The sequence below is a fragment of the Pollicipes pollicipes genome, unplaced genomic scaffold (assembly GCF_011947565.3).
Source record: "Pollicipes pollicipes isolate AB1234 unplaced genomic scaffold, Ppol_2.1 Scaffold_7262;HRSCAF=8765_pilon_pilon_pilon, whole genome shotgun sequence".
In the NCBI taxonomy this organism is placed as follows: Eukaryota; Metazoa; Arthropoda; class Thecostraca; order Pollicipedomorpha; family Pollicipedidae; genus Pollicipes; species Pollicipes pollicipes.
The window spans coordinates 20,177,961-20,197,920 of NW_023597055.1; the positions used below are offsets into that span (position 1 = coordinate 20,177,961).

The window sequence follows — 19,960 nt, forward strand, 5'->3', positions numbered from 1 at the left end:
GCGTTTCGGTAGCTTGGGCTAACGAACGTTTTGATATCTGCCTTGCTTTTACGTCCATTGTGTTTGAAGTCGAACTAATTACTACGATTCAGCTCGAACTGATCCTGCACCTTCAATCAGTTCTGAATAACACCGAGGTGAACGTACCAGAAGCCATTACGTCATGACATCACTGTATATAACCTGTACAATACCTATCCCGCTTGGCGCGTGTTTCTGTAATGCATTGTCTGCCGTGACGTAAGGTACAATCACCATGTCAACTACACAACAAAGTGACAAAGCGCCAGTAAAATACACACACACATATATATATATATATATATATATATATATATATATATATACATAAAAAGCTTATTTTTGTTGCGTCAGTTGTGGTTAACGGGCACTTCCATGCGCATCTTCATCGTTTATTTTGTTTGTCGCTAGGACATTGAACAGAAAAAAAGTCGGACGTGTCATGACATTGGCCTAACTGTCGAAAGTGCGCCATTCCTTCACGCTTCTATTGCACCATTCCATAATATCATTGCGATATAACGTAAAGAACCACACTTGTGATTCAGTCTGCCTTGGTAACCGGACAATGACCTCCACCGTCACAATGTGACACTTCGTGACTTGTGACAAACGGACATAACAAACAGCATCTTTATCAGCAAACAACAGGATACATTCCTGGCTTTCATTCGGCTACTTCTCAACGCGAGTTAACGCTGTTTGCAAAGGCTGGCCTTGAACCGAGCACAGTCCGCGCCGGCGTCCAACCGCCTCCCGATCAGACAAACAAGTGGTCGGCCGGCCCGCAGAGCCAGGCCGAGGGTCCGGTCTCGCGACCCCGGTCAACAGTTAAGCAGGAGTGCCGGCAAACTCCCCCAAAACCGAGCGGTAAGTGAAACACAACGGGTGCGCAGTGAATGTCCAGACGACCGGACAGTGCAATGCCAGGGGCCCAGCCGCGGTAGCGGCTTTTCATTTCTGCCCGCAGTCGTCGGAGAGTCACTCAGCACGCTCTTGATCGTGACGTCACAGAGTAAAGACTTGCCGAGAGTGGGATAGTGTCGGTGGGCTTATCCGCAGCACACCGGCGCCAGCGGCGGCTCACGTGAGTTGGATTACCCGGCACTCGGTGCCCTGTGGATCTGCCAGAGCATTTATCGAAGGACGGACTCGCTGGTTTATTAATCAATCACGTCAGCGGTGTCGTCTTTGGTGTTAGGCTTATCACGCCGGGGTAGCGTCTGGGAAACCAGAGGTACGGGGTTCGATTCCAGGCGGTGTCCGTCCTTCCTGCCAGAGGGAGAGGCAGGCGACGCCATATAGCCTCAGCAGCTGAGTGCGTCGTAAAGCCCCAGTGACATGACAAGGTAGCTACGTCATCAAAACATGCACGCATTGTACTCGCGTACTCCGGCATGGAGCCACCCCCCTATCAGCCAAACGGGTGACCGGCCGACACGCGGAGCCAGGTCGAGGGTCAGGTCGCGTGACCCCGATAACCCCTCAGTGGTCAAGAGTCGGAGACTAATGGCGTACCAGCCGAGTTATTTTCAACTTGTTTTGATTACAGCATTTTAAAAGTCATGAACGTAGCAGGGGTGTATGTACCACCCGCGGGAGTTGGTCGCCAGGTTTCAGCGATGCTTGGCGCAGAGCAGCGGCCGTCCACGTCTAATCGAAGCCCTTTGACATGACAATATGCCAATAATGCAGTTGATAAATGCAGCGCCATCGTTATTGACGGTCACTCAAACTTCTCAGCGAGGTCTCAGCTACGGCAGTCGGGTCAACGGCGTAGCTCGTTACCTTCAGCTGCGCTCGAGCGGCCGGGTGAGCAGCGTAGCTCGTCACCTCCACGTGCGCCCGAGGCCGGCGGTGTCGCCATGCGCTGGCCGCTCCTGCTGCTGGCGACGGTCTTCTACGCGGCGTCGACCGTCGCCGCCGCCGACAACCGCCCCAACTTCCTGGTGCTGCTCGTCGATGATCTCGGCTACGGCGACATCGGGCCGTTCGGCAACACCAGCATCCCCACGCCGAACATCGGTTAGTCCGCAGCTGCAGGGCTGCCCCCCGGCGGGCAGATCACGTGCTGATTGCTTACCGAGCCTGGTCCATGTCACCATGCCATCGTGCCCACACGATTCCTCACAAGCACACACGAACGGGGCAACCATTCCCTTGCTGTGACTGACTGGTCTGTGACTGCGTCGAGACTGTGACTGTGAATGTGTCATTGAGCGTTCCATCACAAGAAGTTGCTGGTATGCGATGGTGTGGAACACACCATGGTTCCAGATAAACATGGTCCAGACCATGCGACCAAGCAGCCCTTGTCTAAAGAAAACGATGGGAGTGGCTGACATGCTATCATGGCATAGTTGCCACGGACTGGAGATTTACAGGTGTTTTAGACGGTACTTGGTACTTTTGACGCATGAACGTGATGCCTAGGGTTGAAAACACCTGACAGGCAGTGCGTGAGCACACGCTCTGAGCCTCTGCCAGAGTGTCGCATCAGCGATCATCGACAGTCAGAGGTCACCGAGAAAGGAAAACAGATGAGAAAGGAGTCACAGTGGCTTGCCTTTACTTCACACGCGCCCGGGTGGCCGGCTAAATACCCTTCACACGGGTGGGGGGTCAATTTGACCCGCCTGAGATCTCGGGAACTAAGAGAGCTAGAGACACCAAATTCACAGGGTGTATTCACCTGTACGTGAACCCACTTAGGTAGGTCAAAGTCTTGAGATTTTTTGGTCACGACCTTCGGGTCAAATAAGATGAAATACCAGGATGGTCTCCAAAGTGTCCCCAGAACCTAGCTAGCTGTTCCTAAGCAAAGGATCACATGCTCAGTTAAAGTCAGTGACCTTGTTTGACCTTTTGAAGGTCATTATGACCAAACTCCTACGAGACTGCTCTGAGCTTTGCATTTGGACAAGCGACAAGGATTATACTAGGCACTATGTTTCTAAAAACAACATGTCAACCTGGATCATTTTAGGTCGATGACCTATTCTGACCTGTAAAAAGTCCATGGGAGATGTATAATACGGTTCCTGCTATCAATAATTCGAAATGAGCACCAGAAACTATCCCATGCAACAAGTTCCCAGAGTATACAAGAGGCTAGTTTGGCCTTGGCCTAAACTTTATACCTGACTTAGGTCAACGTAATTTGCTCATTCAATATTTTTGTTGCCTAAGAAAGCATCCCAGAGATGTATGGCTTCATCTAACATTTCGTTGTTGCAACAGATTGAACGATTCTTTAGAAATTGACTTCGCTGAAACCATGGCCTGACTTTGACATGCCATAGGTCAGTGACCTTGCAAGGTACGTCTAATTTTGTGACGCCAAACGATCTGTTTATTTAATTGGCTACAGCTATGCAAAATTTGGCGCGGCTGCGCCGCGCCGTTCGGAAACCACTTCTGGAAAAACCTTCGGGGGTCAATTTGATTCCCACCCGAGCGCGTGTTAAAAGTGCAATGCCAGACACGCATCTTGGACATGATGTTGTGTTTGGCTGGGAATGGAGCCTAGTTCGGCTAGCAATAGCCTTTTCCATGACTAGACATGAAGGAGAGAGGCCAGTGGCGCCACAAGACTACGGTCATCTGGGAGTCCTCCACTACTGTGGTTTACCCTGCCCGAGGGACTTCCTTCGAACCATGCACTGAGAGAGAAAAAAAAAACACGCCTAAAAACCCCATCTGCAGGGTCGACCAAATCGCATCCCTGCGGGATGTCGTTCTAGGGAGCGGTTTCAATGACTTTTGATTAGTATTCAAGGAGTACTTTTACACCGAAGGGATTACACCCAACTAAACTCCAGTGCAGGGTCGGCCAAATCGTACCTCTGCACGGTGCCGTTTTGGGCAATGGTGTCATATTCCTTTACAGGAGTCTTTTAATACTCTGGTGGTTATCAATTTGACCTGCTTATGGTACTCTGAGTTTAAAACAAATAAACTGAGATTACGATGAAATCTGTAGATGAATCGCATTTGCTCACCTCGCATTCCCAAAATAGGTGTGATCAACAGACCGTCGCACCTGTTAGCTTGCGTTCCTTTTGATAAGACAAACACAAAATGTGGACGGATCAGGGTGCATTTTGGTCATTAAAACATTCAAACCATGGGAGATCGGTCATTTGCTGAGCCAACTATCCAGCAAACAAAACATATGGACCAGAGAGTTAAATTACAAGCCAGGTCAGGTTCGACACTTCAACTCATCCCTTCTTACTGCACCATTAGGCACTTTGCCACGCTGACCGCACCAAACTGCCCAGCATCAGCAAACCGACCACGTCGACTACAGGGCCAAACGGTCTTAGCCATAAATGAAAATTCGGCAAAACTGGCCCAACTCGACAAAAAATAACTAAAAACTCCACAAAAATTGACTATAGCGACTTGGTCACATTGACATTCGAACTGCGAGATCAGCTTGCAGTTTAACAGGTTGATCGACATCACCAGCCTCGTAAAAAACCACAGGAGACCTTAAACACTATAGCTGAATACACGACAACCAACCTGGGTCGACCAGTTGGTACACCTCCGGAAAGTGCAAAGGTCGTGCTGTGGGTCGGCGACAGCGTCAACTGCGATCCATAACCCGCGCGTTCAGCGCGGAAAAACCCTGGCATATCAGTAGCTTCCGCTACTAAAAGAGCCTTTTCAACACATCTCGGACATGGTATCACGTTCAAACCCGGCCCAGACAGTCAGCCCCTGACTTGACAATCGTTAAAAATCAAAATGGCCTCTGGGTTGTTGATGTGAGATCCAGCAAGTGATTCCCAGTGACGTCACCGTGGGTAGTGGGAGCACCACGGATTTTGATTTCGTGGGGATGGTGGGAGCAAGGGTTTCCAGGGGCTTCCTGAACAAAATGAGCCTCTTCACAGAGAGGCCTTTCGGGTGGTGTCATATTCAAGGGGGATGGGGCAATGAGTGCATGCTCCCACTTATCGGATTGTAACAAGCTTCGCATCTAAATACATCAGTGTCGATAGTTGCAGAATTTAACGATGGAGGCGCTCTGATCATCTAGCCAAGGCTATTGCTGTCCTAAAATACGCCTACCTGTTAAAGAAAAGAGCCTCCTGATGTATACAATGGGATGTTGCTGATTCACGAAAATGTCTTTAAATCTGGCCAAGAGGCATTGCTATCCCAAAACAGAGAATCCTGATCAAGAACTCGACCTTCTCATGCACGGAATGGCCCTTCTCTTCCAGAAATCGGGCATCCTGAATGTAGAGCGTGCCTTCTAATGCAGAACAGGGCCCCCTAGTTCGTAACAGGTGCCTCCCGAGCCGGGAAAGAGGCTTTTTAACACAATATTGGGCCTACTGATTTAGAAGATGAGTTAGCCCTTCCATAAAGGTTGCCTTGTGGTCCTGAAAACGGGTCTCCTGATGCGGGAAAGCGTCTTTTGAGCTACATTTATACTCTCTAGCTTAGTTATGGGGCATCATTGCTTCAAATTTCGGTATCTAAAAGTAGCCACGATGCCTGCAGTTTGGGGAAACAAGGTTTTCAATGGCCGATCATTCGGTGTAAAAATCATTTAGATATGGCTTGTCAGGTCGCTGAACTATGGCAGGTTAAGGGTAAGCCTTGGCTGTCAGCGAAGACAATTCCTAGGAAAGCGTTCGAGGTGATGAGAAACGGAGTATTGGACGAAATCTTTGGGGATAGTCATTTTGACGATTAAACTTAGTTTTACGACTATTCTATTCAACATGGGTCAGATATGATGGTCTGACTGTTGGCAAGACGAAATTGCTTTCCAACTGGGAGATCACTTCATAAAATGCATTTTGATGTTCGATTCGATTCCTTGACCTTAGGGGCGTGAACTCACGTGTTACGGATCTCATAAAGGCCAGAGGGGATTAGAAGTCTAGAATAGCCCCGTCAGACTCTTCTTGTTAGGAGCATACCTTCTAATATAATTACTGACACTTAACTAGATTCAAAATTAAAACTCGTAGGTTCTGGACAACATGACATTCTGAAGGTTGAACAGGGTTAAATCAGGTAACTGACCTGGAGCAAACACCAATGACCTTTCGTCTAGAGGAGGAACCTCGGCTTAAGGTGGTTGTATGAGGTAGTCTGACGGTGTTTCGGACATGGATCTGGAATTTGACCTTGTTTCATTGTATCTGACTCCAGCGTCGTGACCTAAGTGTCCCAGACTTTTGCACAAGTACTTTACACATCGACCTACCTATCCTGAGAATTTCATATCTACCTTTAATAATCTTTGAGATTTCAGTGTGGTCGAATTGAGCCCGCACCACCTACCCTACCCGAGTACCAGTCAATAGGCTAACCGGGCGCATGTGCTCAAAATGTCGTGGGCTTCCCCACTAACAGACCTAAGTCTAATGAAAGACATACAACCCAAGACCTAAAGCCCTCAAGTTTCTGAGCAACACTCCAGCGAATGTTTGCAGGCTTTTTCGTGCAAACTTCTTTAAAACGAGCTCGGGTGGGGGTCAAATTGACCACTCAAATGTTTTCCGGAATGATTTACGAACGGCGCAGCATAGCCGCGACAAATTGTCCATAGCTTTGGACAACTGAATAGCAGATCGTTTGATATAAAAAAATTCCGATATGCCCTGTGCGGTCGCTGGGCCACGGCAGACCAAAATCAGGCTATGGACTCAGCGAAACCAATTTCTAGAAAATCGTTCATTTCGATGCATAAACGAAGTGTTGGACAAAGCCACACAGCCGTGACATACTTTATTAGACAACAAAACAGTTAAATGAACAAATTATATTGACCTAGGATCAGGCAATAACGACAGACCAAGGTCAAAAAACCAGCCTGTTTTATTACTCAAGGGCTTGCTCTAAGGGGATTTTCTGGCGCTCAATTTCTCAGGCGCTCAGGCCTTCTTGCGCTCAATTTCTAACAGAAGCTGCGCTATACATCTTCCATGGACTTTATAGCCACTACCCACTAGTACATGTTTGATCAGTACATATTTGACTGTGTCATGAAGCAAACGTTTCATGACGCAATCAGATAGCGACGCATGGAATGCACATTTATTCAAAAGACACATTTTGTTGTGTGCGGCAGTCCTTTCGACGAGGGCGAGGGAAGTGTCTTTTCTGTCACCGAGGAAATTTCCAGCCGTCTGAGCCGTCACCTGGACCTAAATATTTACGAAACTGTTGCAACGTGCCTCTTGATGCAATAAACCGCAAAACGGGAAAATGGATGCCATGTGGCATAACTATCAAATATGTTTGTTTCGGGAATTAAGTTGCACTTAAAAGGTGGCTGACTGGATGCCCTTCGCTCGGGTGGGGGATCAACTTAACCGCCCTGAAGTCTCAGGAACTAAGAGAGCTAGAGACACCAAACTCTCATGCTGTACTGACTCGTACGTTATCTTACTCAGGTGAAAGTTCAAGTTCCCTGGGTTATGACCTTCGGGTCAACTAAGATCAAATAATGTCAAATTTCAGATTGGTCTTCAAAGTGCCCGAGAGCTTAAATACCTGCTCTTAGCAAAAGGTCACGTACTCATTAAAGGTCAGCGACCTTTTTTGACCTTTTAAAGGTTGTGGTGACCAGAATCATAAAAGACTGCAATGAGTTTTGCATTTGAATAAGTGACAAATATCACACTAGGCAATGTTCCTGGAAATAAAATGCTTAGCTGGGCCATTTTAGGTCAGTGACCTGTTGTGAACTTATAGAGGTCCATGGAACACGCATAATGCGGTTGCTGTTATCGAGGAATTTGATATGAGCACCAGAAACAACCTCGTACAACAAACCCTCTGGTATTAAAACAGGCTTGCTTTGAACTTGGTCTGACCTTCATATCTGACATTGGGTCAATGGAATTCTTGTATTCAGTTATAGTGTTGCTTAAGAAAGTATCTCAGAGGTGTACGACTTCGTCTAACATTCCGTTGCTGCATTCGATTGAACAATGCCCTGGACCTCGACTTCGCTAAATTATTGGCCTGGCTTTGACCTGCCGTAGGTCAACGACCTTACAATGTATATGAGGTTTTTTGATACCAGACAATCCGCTATCTAATTATGTACAGCTATGCAAATCGTGGCGCGGCTACACCGCGCCGTTCGGGAATCCTGCCGGACAAACCTTTGTCGGCTCAAATTGACCCCTATCCGTACACGTATCAAGCATTATTTGCTGTCTTTCAAACACTGAATAGTGTTTGAGACTTAAATGATATAATTTTCAGATAAAGACATACTTAAGATAACCAGCCGTGATGCGTTAAGTTTTCTATTCAGTGAAGGAGAGGCATGGTTTTGCCTGTCCTTGAATGCAGTTTCCTATGTTCGGCTATCGTTTTTCAAGCATTACTTTTAATCAATAGTAATATCAAGAATTCAGCCCCCAAGCCAATTTTAAGAAAGTACACCCCTGCTCTCAACTGTAAAAAGAAAGTGCTTCAAATCTGTGTAGAAAACTGTTTCGAGAGCATTTCGGAGGCAGCCGCAGATATTTATTTCTCGACTCCCCCCCCCCCCCCTCCCTTCATCCCTCAGCCCTACGCATTTTGCAAAACTACATCCCTGTAGCCCTGAATTTACCGATACAATGCTTCCACAAGCACCTGACACAGCAATATCACTTTTGGTTTCGTGACGTCATCGTACAATCAGCTGGAAGCGTAAGTGATCTTCACTATCTTCGCACGGTCGTTCCTGGTGCCGAACTGACACTTCCTAACATGATCTCAATCGTTTAGAGCAAAACCCATACAAAATTGGTACAAACAGATACAAACAAGATATTTTAAACACGTCCAGCGCCTTCATCTAGCTTTATACGTAACATGATGACAGATCAGTACGTCAAGTCAATGGTGCGACGGGCAGTGTGACAGGCCTTCACCAGTGATGCTCAGCCTCTTACCTCAAAGCCGCGGTTCCATTCAGTGACAGTGAGCCCCGAATGAATATTTGGCATGCGTCGCTCCAGCGTCCTCCGTTTACCTCTGAAGCTAGCGCTCATGCATCCACAAACAACAATCCCCCTAGATCGGAAGGGCTTTTTAACTCTATTACATGAAAAAGCTGACGCTTAACTGCGTTCTTCTGGCCATTCCGCTGATCATGGCATGAACAGAACCAACAACAGCCCAGTCTTGCGCTGAGCCCTATGAATTACGACTCGGCGAGTGTTCGAGCCCATCTGTCTCACATGGCACGACGCTTTAAAACGCTGCGTAGCAAACTGGTACTGGTACTTCGTCGCAAGATGCTGCGGCCAGCCAGAATCCTTACGATTAGCAATAAGCCCAGTTATTTGGTATTTTATACTGTTTAGTATGTGAAGTGAGTCTTCGCTGAACAATCTGTGAAAAAGCACTGATCTGAGGGACATTGGAAAACTACTGTGTCATCACCGATCTGTGACGTCGGCACTGATATAGTGTCAGTTGTAATTATTTTGGCACTTGATAAAAACCATCCCGTTTAAAGTTACTTTGTTTTCCAGCATACCATGGCTCAACTTGCTCATACAGCGAAAAGTCAACGCTTGAACAAGTTTTCTACACATGCTTACGCTACAAGCGTTAACACGCGCTCGGTTTGTGAGGTGTCAAATTGACCCCCAAAAGCTTTTCCAGAATGGTTTCCGAAAAGCGCGGCGTAGCCACGCCAAATTTTGCAGAGCTGTAGAAAATTGAATAGCAAATCGTTTGATGCAAAAATTTAGATTTACCATGTAAGATAGCTGACCTATGGCAGGTCAAAGTCAGGCCAGGGTTTCAGCGGTCAATTTCTAGGGAATCGTTCAATCTGATACAACAACGAAATGTTAGACAAAGCCACACATCTCTGAGATGCTTTCTTAGGAAACAGAACAATTAAATGAGCAAATTACGTTGGCCTAAGGCCAAGTATGAACGTCAGACCAATACCAAAACCATCCTGTTTTATTACTCTAGGGCTTCCTGTACCGGATAGTTTTCGGTGCTCATGTCGAATTTATTGATGGCAGTAACAACATTTTACATCTTCCATAGACTTCTTGTAGGTCAGAATAGGTCATTGATCTAAAAGGGTCCAGGTCAACATTTTGTTTTCAGGAACATACTGCCTAGCGTAATGTTTGCATCTTATTCAAACACAAAACTCAAAGAAGTATTGTAGGATTTTGCTCACCATGACCTTCAAAAGGTCAAACAAGGTCACTAGCTTTAAATGAGCTCGGTGACATTTTGCTTAGAAACATTTATCTAGGTTCTGGTGCACTTTGAAGACCAGCCTAGAACTTGACCTTGTTTGACCTTACTTGACCCAAAGGTCATGACCTAGGAACCTCAAATTTTGACCTCAGTGAGTTCACGTACAGGTCAATACACCTTGGGAATTAAGTGTCTCTAGCTCTCTTAGCTCCCGAGATCTTACGGGGGGAGTTCAAAAATTGACCCCCACTACTCGAGCGAAGGGTATCCAGCCGGTCACCCGGGCGTGTGTTAACGGGCACAGATCATTACTGAGCTTTGATTTTCGCCTGGCGGGCATAGTAAGTTGTAATATGGTCTAGTCTGTTGAAATTTGTTTCCATTCTCGCAGTTTTATCACCAATTAGTTCGCAAAAGTGTCAGCTCTTGTCACCGATCATGCTCGGCGAATCAGAAGCTTTTTAAACCCCTATCTTTCCACTTGAAATTTTACCAATAGTTAGAAGTGACGTTGTTTCTTCATAATTGATGCTTGCCACAATATCTTCAAATATGGAGCTTTCCCTTCAGGGGGTTTCGGAATGACGCAAATAAGTGCCGTTAGGGATATGCTGACTTTTGAACAGTGTCACGTTTTCCATGAATCCATTGTGACCCTTGTGCAGAGTCATGCTAGTCATGCAGTCTAGTTGGCCTGTTCCTCGCCGACAACGCATCTCCATTGAAGTCGGACTCTTCAATGACTTCAAAACACACACTGCAAAGTTGTTGAGAGTGTTGTGTTACCATATCGGAGGGTTCTGCTGAAAGAATATTGCAATTCGTGGGCCCTCTTATTGATCCTGTTGCAAATCACACTTCACTGGATGTGTGCGACTTCTTTAAGATTTCTTAACGCAAGGAGCTCGGATTTCGTTTGTTCGTCACTATGGCTCGCCTTTCCCACACACAATGAATGAAAGAATGAATGAATGTCTGACGGCTGTCGGACGCCGACAACATGTCACTCACGCGCGTTTTGTCGTTTTACTTGAAATACTGGCGACCGGCGATTAGTCATTTGTTCGTGTATGAAGGAAACGGAGCACATAATAACAGATATATGGGTGATAAGTAAAGACAAGAGATCGGTGCGCGCCGTGATGTAAATCTCGTCACGGCTCTGGCCACAGTTTCAAGGACAGTGTTTTGTACCTAGCACCGTTTTTACAAATGTCCATATTTTCGGCTTGCCCGACGGCTATCAGCACAACCGTGCGTCGCACAAGTTCGTGTTGTACGCATTAATAGGTGATGGTACGTTGGTCGGGGTTTTGAAACTGGATTAGCTCTGGCAGCTGAAATGCGGTATAAAACGTGACAAAACGTTAAACGCGGTACGCCCATTTTGGACGCTGCCGTGCACTTGACACATGACACGTGGGACCGAGGGTCTGGCAGCAAACTAGTGTCGCTGGTCACATTTTCGGCCGGCCTGGGCAAAACCAATGGGCTTAAAACGACCGTTCCGGCACGCGCCAGGCCCGATCCTCGGGCCGCAGCGGCTCGCGAGTCACCTGTGGAAAACAGCCTCGTGCGCCTGCTCGTCGTGTCAAAAATGCATCATCCAGCGACCCGCCGTTCGGCCCGTGGACGACGCACCGCAAAACTGGCCGGGCAGACAGACAGGCACACACACCCTCGAAGTAAATAGTATTTGGACAAGTGTGGCTCTCCCCCTTCGCTAGGCGACTGTTGGTATGATATTGAGGCGTGCCGACTGTTACTATGACTCTTCCTACGCAGCCAGTTCAGTTCTGCATCTCATCACGTACTGTGCCAAGAAATAGGGAGAAGCAAATCCGCCTTCGCAAAGCAGATACCACTTTGCGATTTAACCGATAACAAATGTGAATGAATGCCATGGCAACACTTAACATAGTCCATAAGGTGCGATTTAGTTAAAACTTGGAGCAAACATCCCAACAGCATAATAAAGCTGAGCACCTTAATTTCATTCGACCGAGCCCATAAACCATCGAAAGCCGCCTTCACCATGTATCAGACATTTGCCGCTTTGGCTGAAATAAAGCAGTGAGACTGGCCACCCGCCCAGCCCCGCTCGTGCCCTTGTGGTGGACGCGAGTTAACCTGATGCCAGTTAACCGCAGGCCATGGGTGTCACCTGTATGTCTCATAATGGCACATCAGAGTAAGCTCTTTGAACAAAAATTAAAGCTCCCCATTCCCCCAAAATAATGAAAAATGTACATCTTACTGCTATATTCTAACAACTTTGCTTAGATTAGTCAAGAAATATTACTATGGTGATAAATTCATTGAACACTCTGGTAGCTCCAAGGAAACATGGAAAACGTTACAAACTCTTATGAACCCAATGCGAAAAAAACGATGCCCTTCTAGCTGGGATCGGGGAAGCAAATGATGAAGCAGTCACAGATGATCAGGATATAGCAAAGTCGTCGAATTGTTCTTTTCACTGCGATTGAAAGAAAGTTAAAAGCCAAAATTTCCAAAGGGCCATTTCATCCCCTTCAGGTAATCCTAAATTTGGAAAATGAAATAGATCTATCACCTGCTGGTTAAGCCAAATTGTTTCCTGAAATAAATGAATTAAACAATGTCAAAGCTTGAGTGGATAATATAAATGCAAAACATTCACATATAGTAAAATTTAAAAGTGCTGGGGTAATACTCCAATCAACCATTCAAATCTACAACTGTTGTTTCTCATTGAGGATACTTCTGGACATTAAAAAAAACCGTGACCGACACGACCTTTAAGAGCGAGGGCTTACGATTTGTATGTAATTATAGACTTTTAAGTGTTTTGTTACCTATGTCCAAAATTTTTAAGCAACTGGTTTATCATAGACTTGTCTTTCGTTTAAACCAAAATCACCTTATTCATCAAGATCAGTTTGGATTTTAGAAAAGCAAAAGCATTTTCATGTGATTCTTTTTCTTTTGGATACCCTGAGTAAGGCCTTTGAAAACGGTGAACATGTGCTAGATTGGTATTTACCTTTGTAAAGCTTAGGATACTGTTAACAGAAGCCTCTACTCCGTGAACTTTATGGATTTGCTTTTGGACGAAAATCTCATGAAATCGGACATCCTATTAGTATGGCAGCACTTGACGTGTGCAAATCAATAATATTCTAACGTCATTCAAAAACGTAAAAATGGTGACCCCCATGGATCATCTTTAGGTTCACTTGTTTTCATTATGTATATCAATCACTTGCCCCAATTCAACAGTAACATGATTTTCCTTTCTTCCATTAAAGACGATGCAAAGATTTTCAAGAAAGAAGTGTGGTTGTGCTAAAAAGGTAATGGCAATGCTCTGTTGCTTTCATTAACCTCCTGCTTTAAGGTCAATATTTTTAACTCAATGTATCAAAGCATTTGCACGACATTAACGACCCTCTCATCTCACTTTCAGATAGATGTACATCTCAACAATTGTCTGTTGTAATAAAAAATCAATCAAACACCTATATGTAAAATATACTTAAAAAAACATTCCGTAGTGAGTTTATTGGAATGTCTCTTAAATTCACATCTCACATCAATCACGTTGCAAGCATACGAAATGGAAATATTGGAGTCATTAGTAAAATGAGGTACTTTATCGATAAAAAACAACGCTTAATTATGCTTCTCAACTAGACAGGTTAGTAAGTTTGCAAAATGGGCTGTTCGTTTGATAGAAAATATGTACTTTCCATAAAGCTGAAAGCCAATCTAAGTTAGTTGTGATGCATAAATGTCTATCTTCGTAGCATCCTGCATCATGTGGTTCAAAATATAAGTTCTACGAATCAAATTAAACTTACATGAGGCGATTCAAACCTATACGCATTCATTCGCACGCATAAGTCTGACGCACTTCACGCACTCACTTCACGGATCCATACACAACTCATAAGTTTGGGTGATTTCCATCATATACGATTACAACAATAATATTACGATTTCATATTTCCTAACCATCACCGATATCCCTGGATCAAAAACCATCATTAAGAACTTCACCCACGTTTTGTCAAAGCATGACAAGGTAACCGACACATTTACTTAGCCCTGTTCATGTTTTATAATCACGTTCTGATTCTCTCATGTTCATACACTTCTACGCAAATTCATGACACTGGCCCCGGGAATTGTGCGCTGATATGTTCGCTTATATTTCGGCAACATGCGTTTATCGAAACGAATAGCAGAAGACAACATTTTAATAGATTTTAAAAGATTTTTGGAATCGATATTCAACATACATTTTTAGCTAGGGGTGTTTTTGATATATTTTTCGATAATGGCAAGTTGCCGAAATATCAACGTATCTTTATCTCTTTTCTGCTGTTTTTTTCCGAGGAAAAAGACTATCACTCCTGCCAGCACCAAACATCATTGTATGGTGGTCCGGCTCAAAACCCAGCATGAAAATGATCAGATAATTACCCCTCCGACTTGTCTGAGTGAAAACCTTTAATAACATTCTGAATAATTGCTAGAAATGTATTGGGCGGTTCTGGGGTTGACATTAGCTGACTTTGACTATGACCACTGTAATCCTTCTCATGTACGATTTGTCCTTGTCTGTTGCAAAACACGAATCCTGCCGAGTCTGCACCACCTGTTCGCCTGCTTCTGTTTGTTTGCTCCTTATTTCTAACGGGTCGCCGTGACTTGATTTTATATCTTCTGGTGTTTCCGCACGGTTCATTGCGCCGCTCGGAAAGAAGAAGGGACACTTCTGGTAACCTAACCTTGAGTAATGGTATATAATAAAAAAGGAAAAATGGGCATGTGCCTCTGCACATTGCAACCATGCGTTTCTCTCGTAATGAATCTCCCAGGTCGTGGATGCATGCACAGCTCCATCCAGTCTTCACATTCGACCAGCCTATCTACTTAAGGGTCATCTTCACACTACCACCGTCTGCTAAAATAGTCGAGAGAATTGCTAATACGCGCCCGGGTGGCCGGCTGAATGCCCTTCGCTCGGGTGGAGATCAATTTGACTCTCTGAGACCTCAAAAAGCAAGATGGTTAGAGACACCAAATTAACAAGACAGATTGGCCTGAACTTAAATCCACTTATGTTAAAATCTGAATCTTCTGGGCATACCCTTGGGGAAAAACAAGGCCAAACAAGATCAAACTTCATATTGGTGTCCAAGAGTCCCCAGAACTCCTAGCCCAACCAACATGAAGCTAGATACCTGTTATATGCAAATGTAAATGAGTTCAGTGGCGTCTTTTGACTTTCATAAGATCAAGATTACCAAATGCCTACGAGATTGTTCCTATGTTTCCATTGGAATAAGCGTCAGGGATTACGGGAGGCAGTATATTCCTTTGACCTCGTTCTGATCTATTTTCATCTTTGAGTCTAGGTCAATGGATTTATTTGTAATTCTAGATTCAATTGACTTAATGTCTAATATACTATCTCAGATATGTACGGCTTCGTCCAACACTCCGTTGTTGGATCACGTTGAGCGATTGGCTAGAAATACCCTTTGCTGACAGCGATAGTCTGAGCGACCTTACACAGTGCGTCTGATGTTTTATCTTAAAACATCCGCTATTGAATTTTCGACAGCTGTGCAAAGTTTGGCGCGGCTGCACTGCGCTGTTCAGAAATAATTCTGAAAATGCTTGAGGAGGGTGAGTAGATGGGCAATTTGATCACCCAGTGGGGTGCGTGTTAAGCATCACGTTTGTGGGTTCCTGTTCTTAAACGATCTTCCCATCCCCAATCAGCACTATTTCAGGCCAAATCATATTGCTATAACCGTTATCGTCTGCACGTTTTAGGTCAAACGGTGTAAAGCATTGACGAGGTAGAGCAACTCTACGTTGCCTTATGAACTTAGGGAAATTATTCGTCGTAATATACCACGTAATTCTTCTCAGAAAAGCATAATTTTGTTGTATCGGCTACACGGTTTCAAAGCTACTTGCTATCTTGCTACCTTGTCGGCCACTTCAACGTGCAACCAATTTCGACACGACGAGCTGACTTTCCTTTGCTTTCCAAAGACCTTAGCTTCCATGCACGTTTGCATTTGTCCTTGAGCACACCAGTAGCATCGAGGTGTTCACGTCTGGCTTGCAACAATCGCCGTGCCTCTTTCCGGCTCGCATTGTTGATTCTGCCCAACGCTGATTGATGCGCAGACCGGCTGGCTGCCGAGGGTGCCGTGCTGAAGCAGAGTCTCTCGGCAGCCGCCCTCTGCACGCCGAGCCGTGCCGCCCTGCTCACCGGCCGACTTCCCATCAGGTCAGCGACCCTTGACGGGGCTCAGCGGCGGGCCTCGGCGACGCCCACCGCCCCCTCGCAGGGACCAGTGCGGAGACCAAGACCCCACTTTTACGGGCATCTATGCTGGCAATTGGCTTCATCCGTCCGCTTACAAATTGCCTGAAAATGATAAAGTAACATGGGTTACAAAATATTACCTTGCTGACGTCACAGAAACTTTTGAAATAAGCCCCATATTAGCTAACAAATATTGTATTTTGATACCTAATTGTTCCGTTACTTTCGCAACGCATTTTACCAGCCTGGCTATACCGTGGTGACCCTGCACGGCGTTTGCCACGACAGGGCGAGTGAAATGCTGGTGATGGTGCCCGAGGTCTGATGCCCATTGGTGCCGTGCCCGATATCTGAATTGGTGGCATACCCGAGATCTGAACCTCATTGGTGCCGTACCCGAGACCAGAAGCCCTTTGGTGCCCTTCTCGAGATCTGACGCGCGTTGGTGCCGTACCCGAGACTAGAAGCCCGTTGGTGCCGTACTCGAGACCAGAAGCCCGTTGGTGCCCTACTCGAGATCTGACGCGCGTTGGTGCCGTACCCGAGACCAGAAGCTCGTTGGTGCCGTATTCGAGACCTAAAGCTCGTTGGCACCACACCCGAGATCTGACAGCTGAGCATTGCACGAGGGCCGTTGCAGCGAGGATCGGGCCGCGACTCAAGAGGTTCTCATGATGACCGTGTTCTACTCCGCAGGTATGGGCTGGCGCCCCAGGCGGACGAATGGGACGTTATCCTGCTAGCGGCGTCCAAGTCGGGGCTGCTGCCCAACGAAACCACATTGCCTAAGGTCAGATGTGCTCCTTATCCACCCTGATTCGATATCGTGTTGCGCAAAGGCCTTGTTTCCCCCACCTTCTGCCTGGGCCTTCCTCACTGACGCTCTCCCAAGTGACCTCACCGCCGCCCACAGCTGTCACGCGGTCACGTTTCCCAGCGAACTGACGCCGGGACATCTCTTGCCGCAGGTGCTCGGTCGTCACGGCTACACCAGCTCGCTCGTCGGCAAGTGGCACTTGGGCATCAGCTGCCAACGCTATGGAGATCACTGCCACCACCCGCTGACGCACGGCTTCGACTCCTTCTACGGCATCCCCATGACCAACCTGAAGGACTTTGGCGACGACGGCGAGATGCTTTACGCCTCCGCCTACCCCAACACCTTCCCCATCTGCTACGCGCTGATGGCCGGTGGAGTGATGTCGGCACTCTTCTTCTGTCGCCGCTCACGGCTGCTCGTCGCGCTCTCGCTGGCGCTGGCCGGTGCTGCGCTGCTCACGGCACTCTTCTTCGCCAACTGGAAGATCCTGAGTTCACTCATCATGCGGGACGAGCAGGTGGTCGAGCAGCCGATGCGGCTCAAGGGCCTAGCACAGCGCTTCGTGGCCGAGTCGGAGGAGCGGCTGGCGGCGCATGCGCGCGCCGGCCGACCCTTCTTTCACATGCACTCGTTCTGCAAGATGCACACGGCACTGGCAGTGGCGGACGAGTTCCAGGGTAAGTCACGACACGGCCTGTACGGCGACAGCGTGTTGGAGCTTGACTGGGCGGTCGGGCGGATCCTGCACACGCTACGGCGCCTCGGCCTCGACCGAAACACGTTCGTCTACTTCACCTCCGACAACGGCGGCCACACGGAGGAGCGTGGCATCAACGGTGACGTCCAGGGCGGCTTCAATGGCCCTCTCAAGGGTGGCAAGGGTATGGGCGGCATGGAGGGTGGCATACGCATGCCGACAATGGTGCGCTACCCGCCGCGCGTGCCAGCCGGATCGGTGGTTGACTTGCCGGTCTCCAGCATGGATCTGCTGCCCACGGCTTTGCGGCTGGCCGGTCTGGACGTGTCGAAGGAGCTGCCGAACCGAGAGATTGACGGCCGAGACATGCTGCCGCTGCTGTCGGGTGCCGCGCACGTCTCCCCCCACCGCTTCCTCTTCCACTACTGCAAGGCGACGATCCACTCGGCGCGCTGGATGGAGGACGCGGCGCACACATGGAAGGTGCACTTCTACTGGCCGCCGTGGATTCCTGGCACTCAGCGCTGTCCATACATCTGCCAGTGCCACCATTCGCTGGTGCTGCCGCAGCCGGCCGTCTACAACATCCAGCAGGACATCAGCGAGGAAAGGCCGCTCTCGCCCGACACGGCGCAGTACCAGCGCGTGCTGCAGACCATGCGGAACGCCGTGGAGCAGCACCAGGCCGGCCTAGAAGGGGTGCCAAGCCAGATGACCTGGTGGGACCACATGTGGCGGCCGCAGCTGCAAGCATGCTGTCAGCCACCATTCTGTCGCTGCGCCGACCCCAAGTATCCGTGAACACGATGCTGTTCACTACGAAGTCTGTTTGCCGGAGTACACTCCGTTTGTCGGATCTTTGTGCCTGCGATGATCATGGCTCCCAACCTTTTTCAGCCTATTTCCGTGAAGGCCCATCTTGACTCTGGCGCCACCTGCATTTGCAGAATCCCGGGCACAAGACGAGTAATTTGTTGGTGATCAATCGCTGGGAGTGAGACGCAACTCTAATGTCACCCTGGAACATTCCCCGGCATTTCTAACGTAAGCCTGTGTTTTAATTTGTAACGCAGTCAACCCCGATGTTCTACATCGTTGTTCTCACTACAATGATGCAGTGCAATGACCTCAGTACAAATCAGTACAGTCTTGGGACGATACAGATTCCGCTGCGGACTGCACACTCAGTCAACGCCGCAACTATGCAGACTTGCGCGCAGCGTGGCAATGAACTTCACATCCGTGACAGGACGCTGAGAACAGTGCAGGGCTTTGTGAATAAATCTGCTTGACCTGTTATTATGCTTGGTGTTGTGGATTTACATGGGAAAACGTGTTGTGAGAGAGTAGAAATCATCTGCTCATCTCGGCAAGTATCTCAAAAAATATCAAAATGAAGCATAAAGGATTTTACAGAGTTTCAAATGAATGTACAAGATATCACCAAACTCCAGCAATTAGCATCAAGGAAACATCTCTGGCATTCTGAGCTACAGGACTTAGCCCGACAGTCGTTTAAAGATGTAGTCATGAGACCATAACGCAGTCACAACTTGATATTAAACGGTACTTCAAAACTCATTTTCCCAGGATACAAAATAAGTTTGAAGCCAGCTAGAAAAAGTAAGAGCGGTAGTCTTAAAGGCCATAAAACACTAATAATTTGAACATTGCATGATCCAGCGATTCCGGCGGCAAGTTCCCTGAGATGTCGTGACAGAAACATTAACCCGATAAGACACACGCAGAATCCGTTCACTTTCATACAAAAATGCAAATGCAATTCAAAGTTATGCTTTGCTGCGTGCGTAGTCACACAGCAAGCCTTTTTCTCTTCCAACGTGCATCTACGCGCTGTGATAAGAGTGCCGCGCGAAGGCGT

The 19,960-nt window shown here is 47.2% G+C and overlaps 1 protein-coding gene across 2 annotated transcripts; it reads left to right on the top strand.

Moving 5' to 3' along the window:
- Window positions 1-870: 870 nt before the first annotated feature.
- LOC119114285 (steryl-sulfatase) lies at window positions 871-19,371 on the top strand. 2 transcript variants are annotated; one of them, XM_037238483.1, is made up of 5 exons: window positions 871-891; window positions 1,765-2,046; window positions 16,420-16,522; window positions 17,258-17,351; window positions 17,530-19,371. In XM_037238483.1, exons 2-5 carry the CDS (start codon window positions 1,887-1,889, stop codon window positions 18,877-18,879), a joined length of 1,707 nt encoding a protein of 568 aa, XP_037094378.1. In that variant the 5' UTR covers window positions 871-891; window positions 1,765-1,886; the 3' UTR covers window positions 18,880-19,371. The 2 variants fall into 2 exon arrangements, with proteins under 2 accessions (XP_037094378.1, XP_037094377.1); XM_037238482.1 differs by lacking the exon at window positions 871-891 and adding an exon at window positions 1,049-1,108.
- The last annotated feature ends 589 nt before the right edge of the window (window positions 19,372-19,960 follow it).

Bases quoted from the DNA above. Each gene is read 5' to 3' on its own strand.
- LOC119114285 (XM_037238483.1), top strand. From the start codon at position 1,887: ATGCGCTGGCCGCTCCTGCTGCTGGCGACGGTCTTCTACGCGGCGTCG. The intron at 2,047-16,419 runs GTTAGTCCGCAG...ATTGATGCGCAG, and splicing joins CATCCCCACGCCGAACATCG to ACCGGCTGGCTGCCGAGGGT. The intron at 17,352-17,529 runs GTCAGATGTGCT...CTCTTGCCGCAG, and splicing joins ACGAAACCACATTGCCTAAG to GTGCTCGGTCGTCACGGCTA.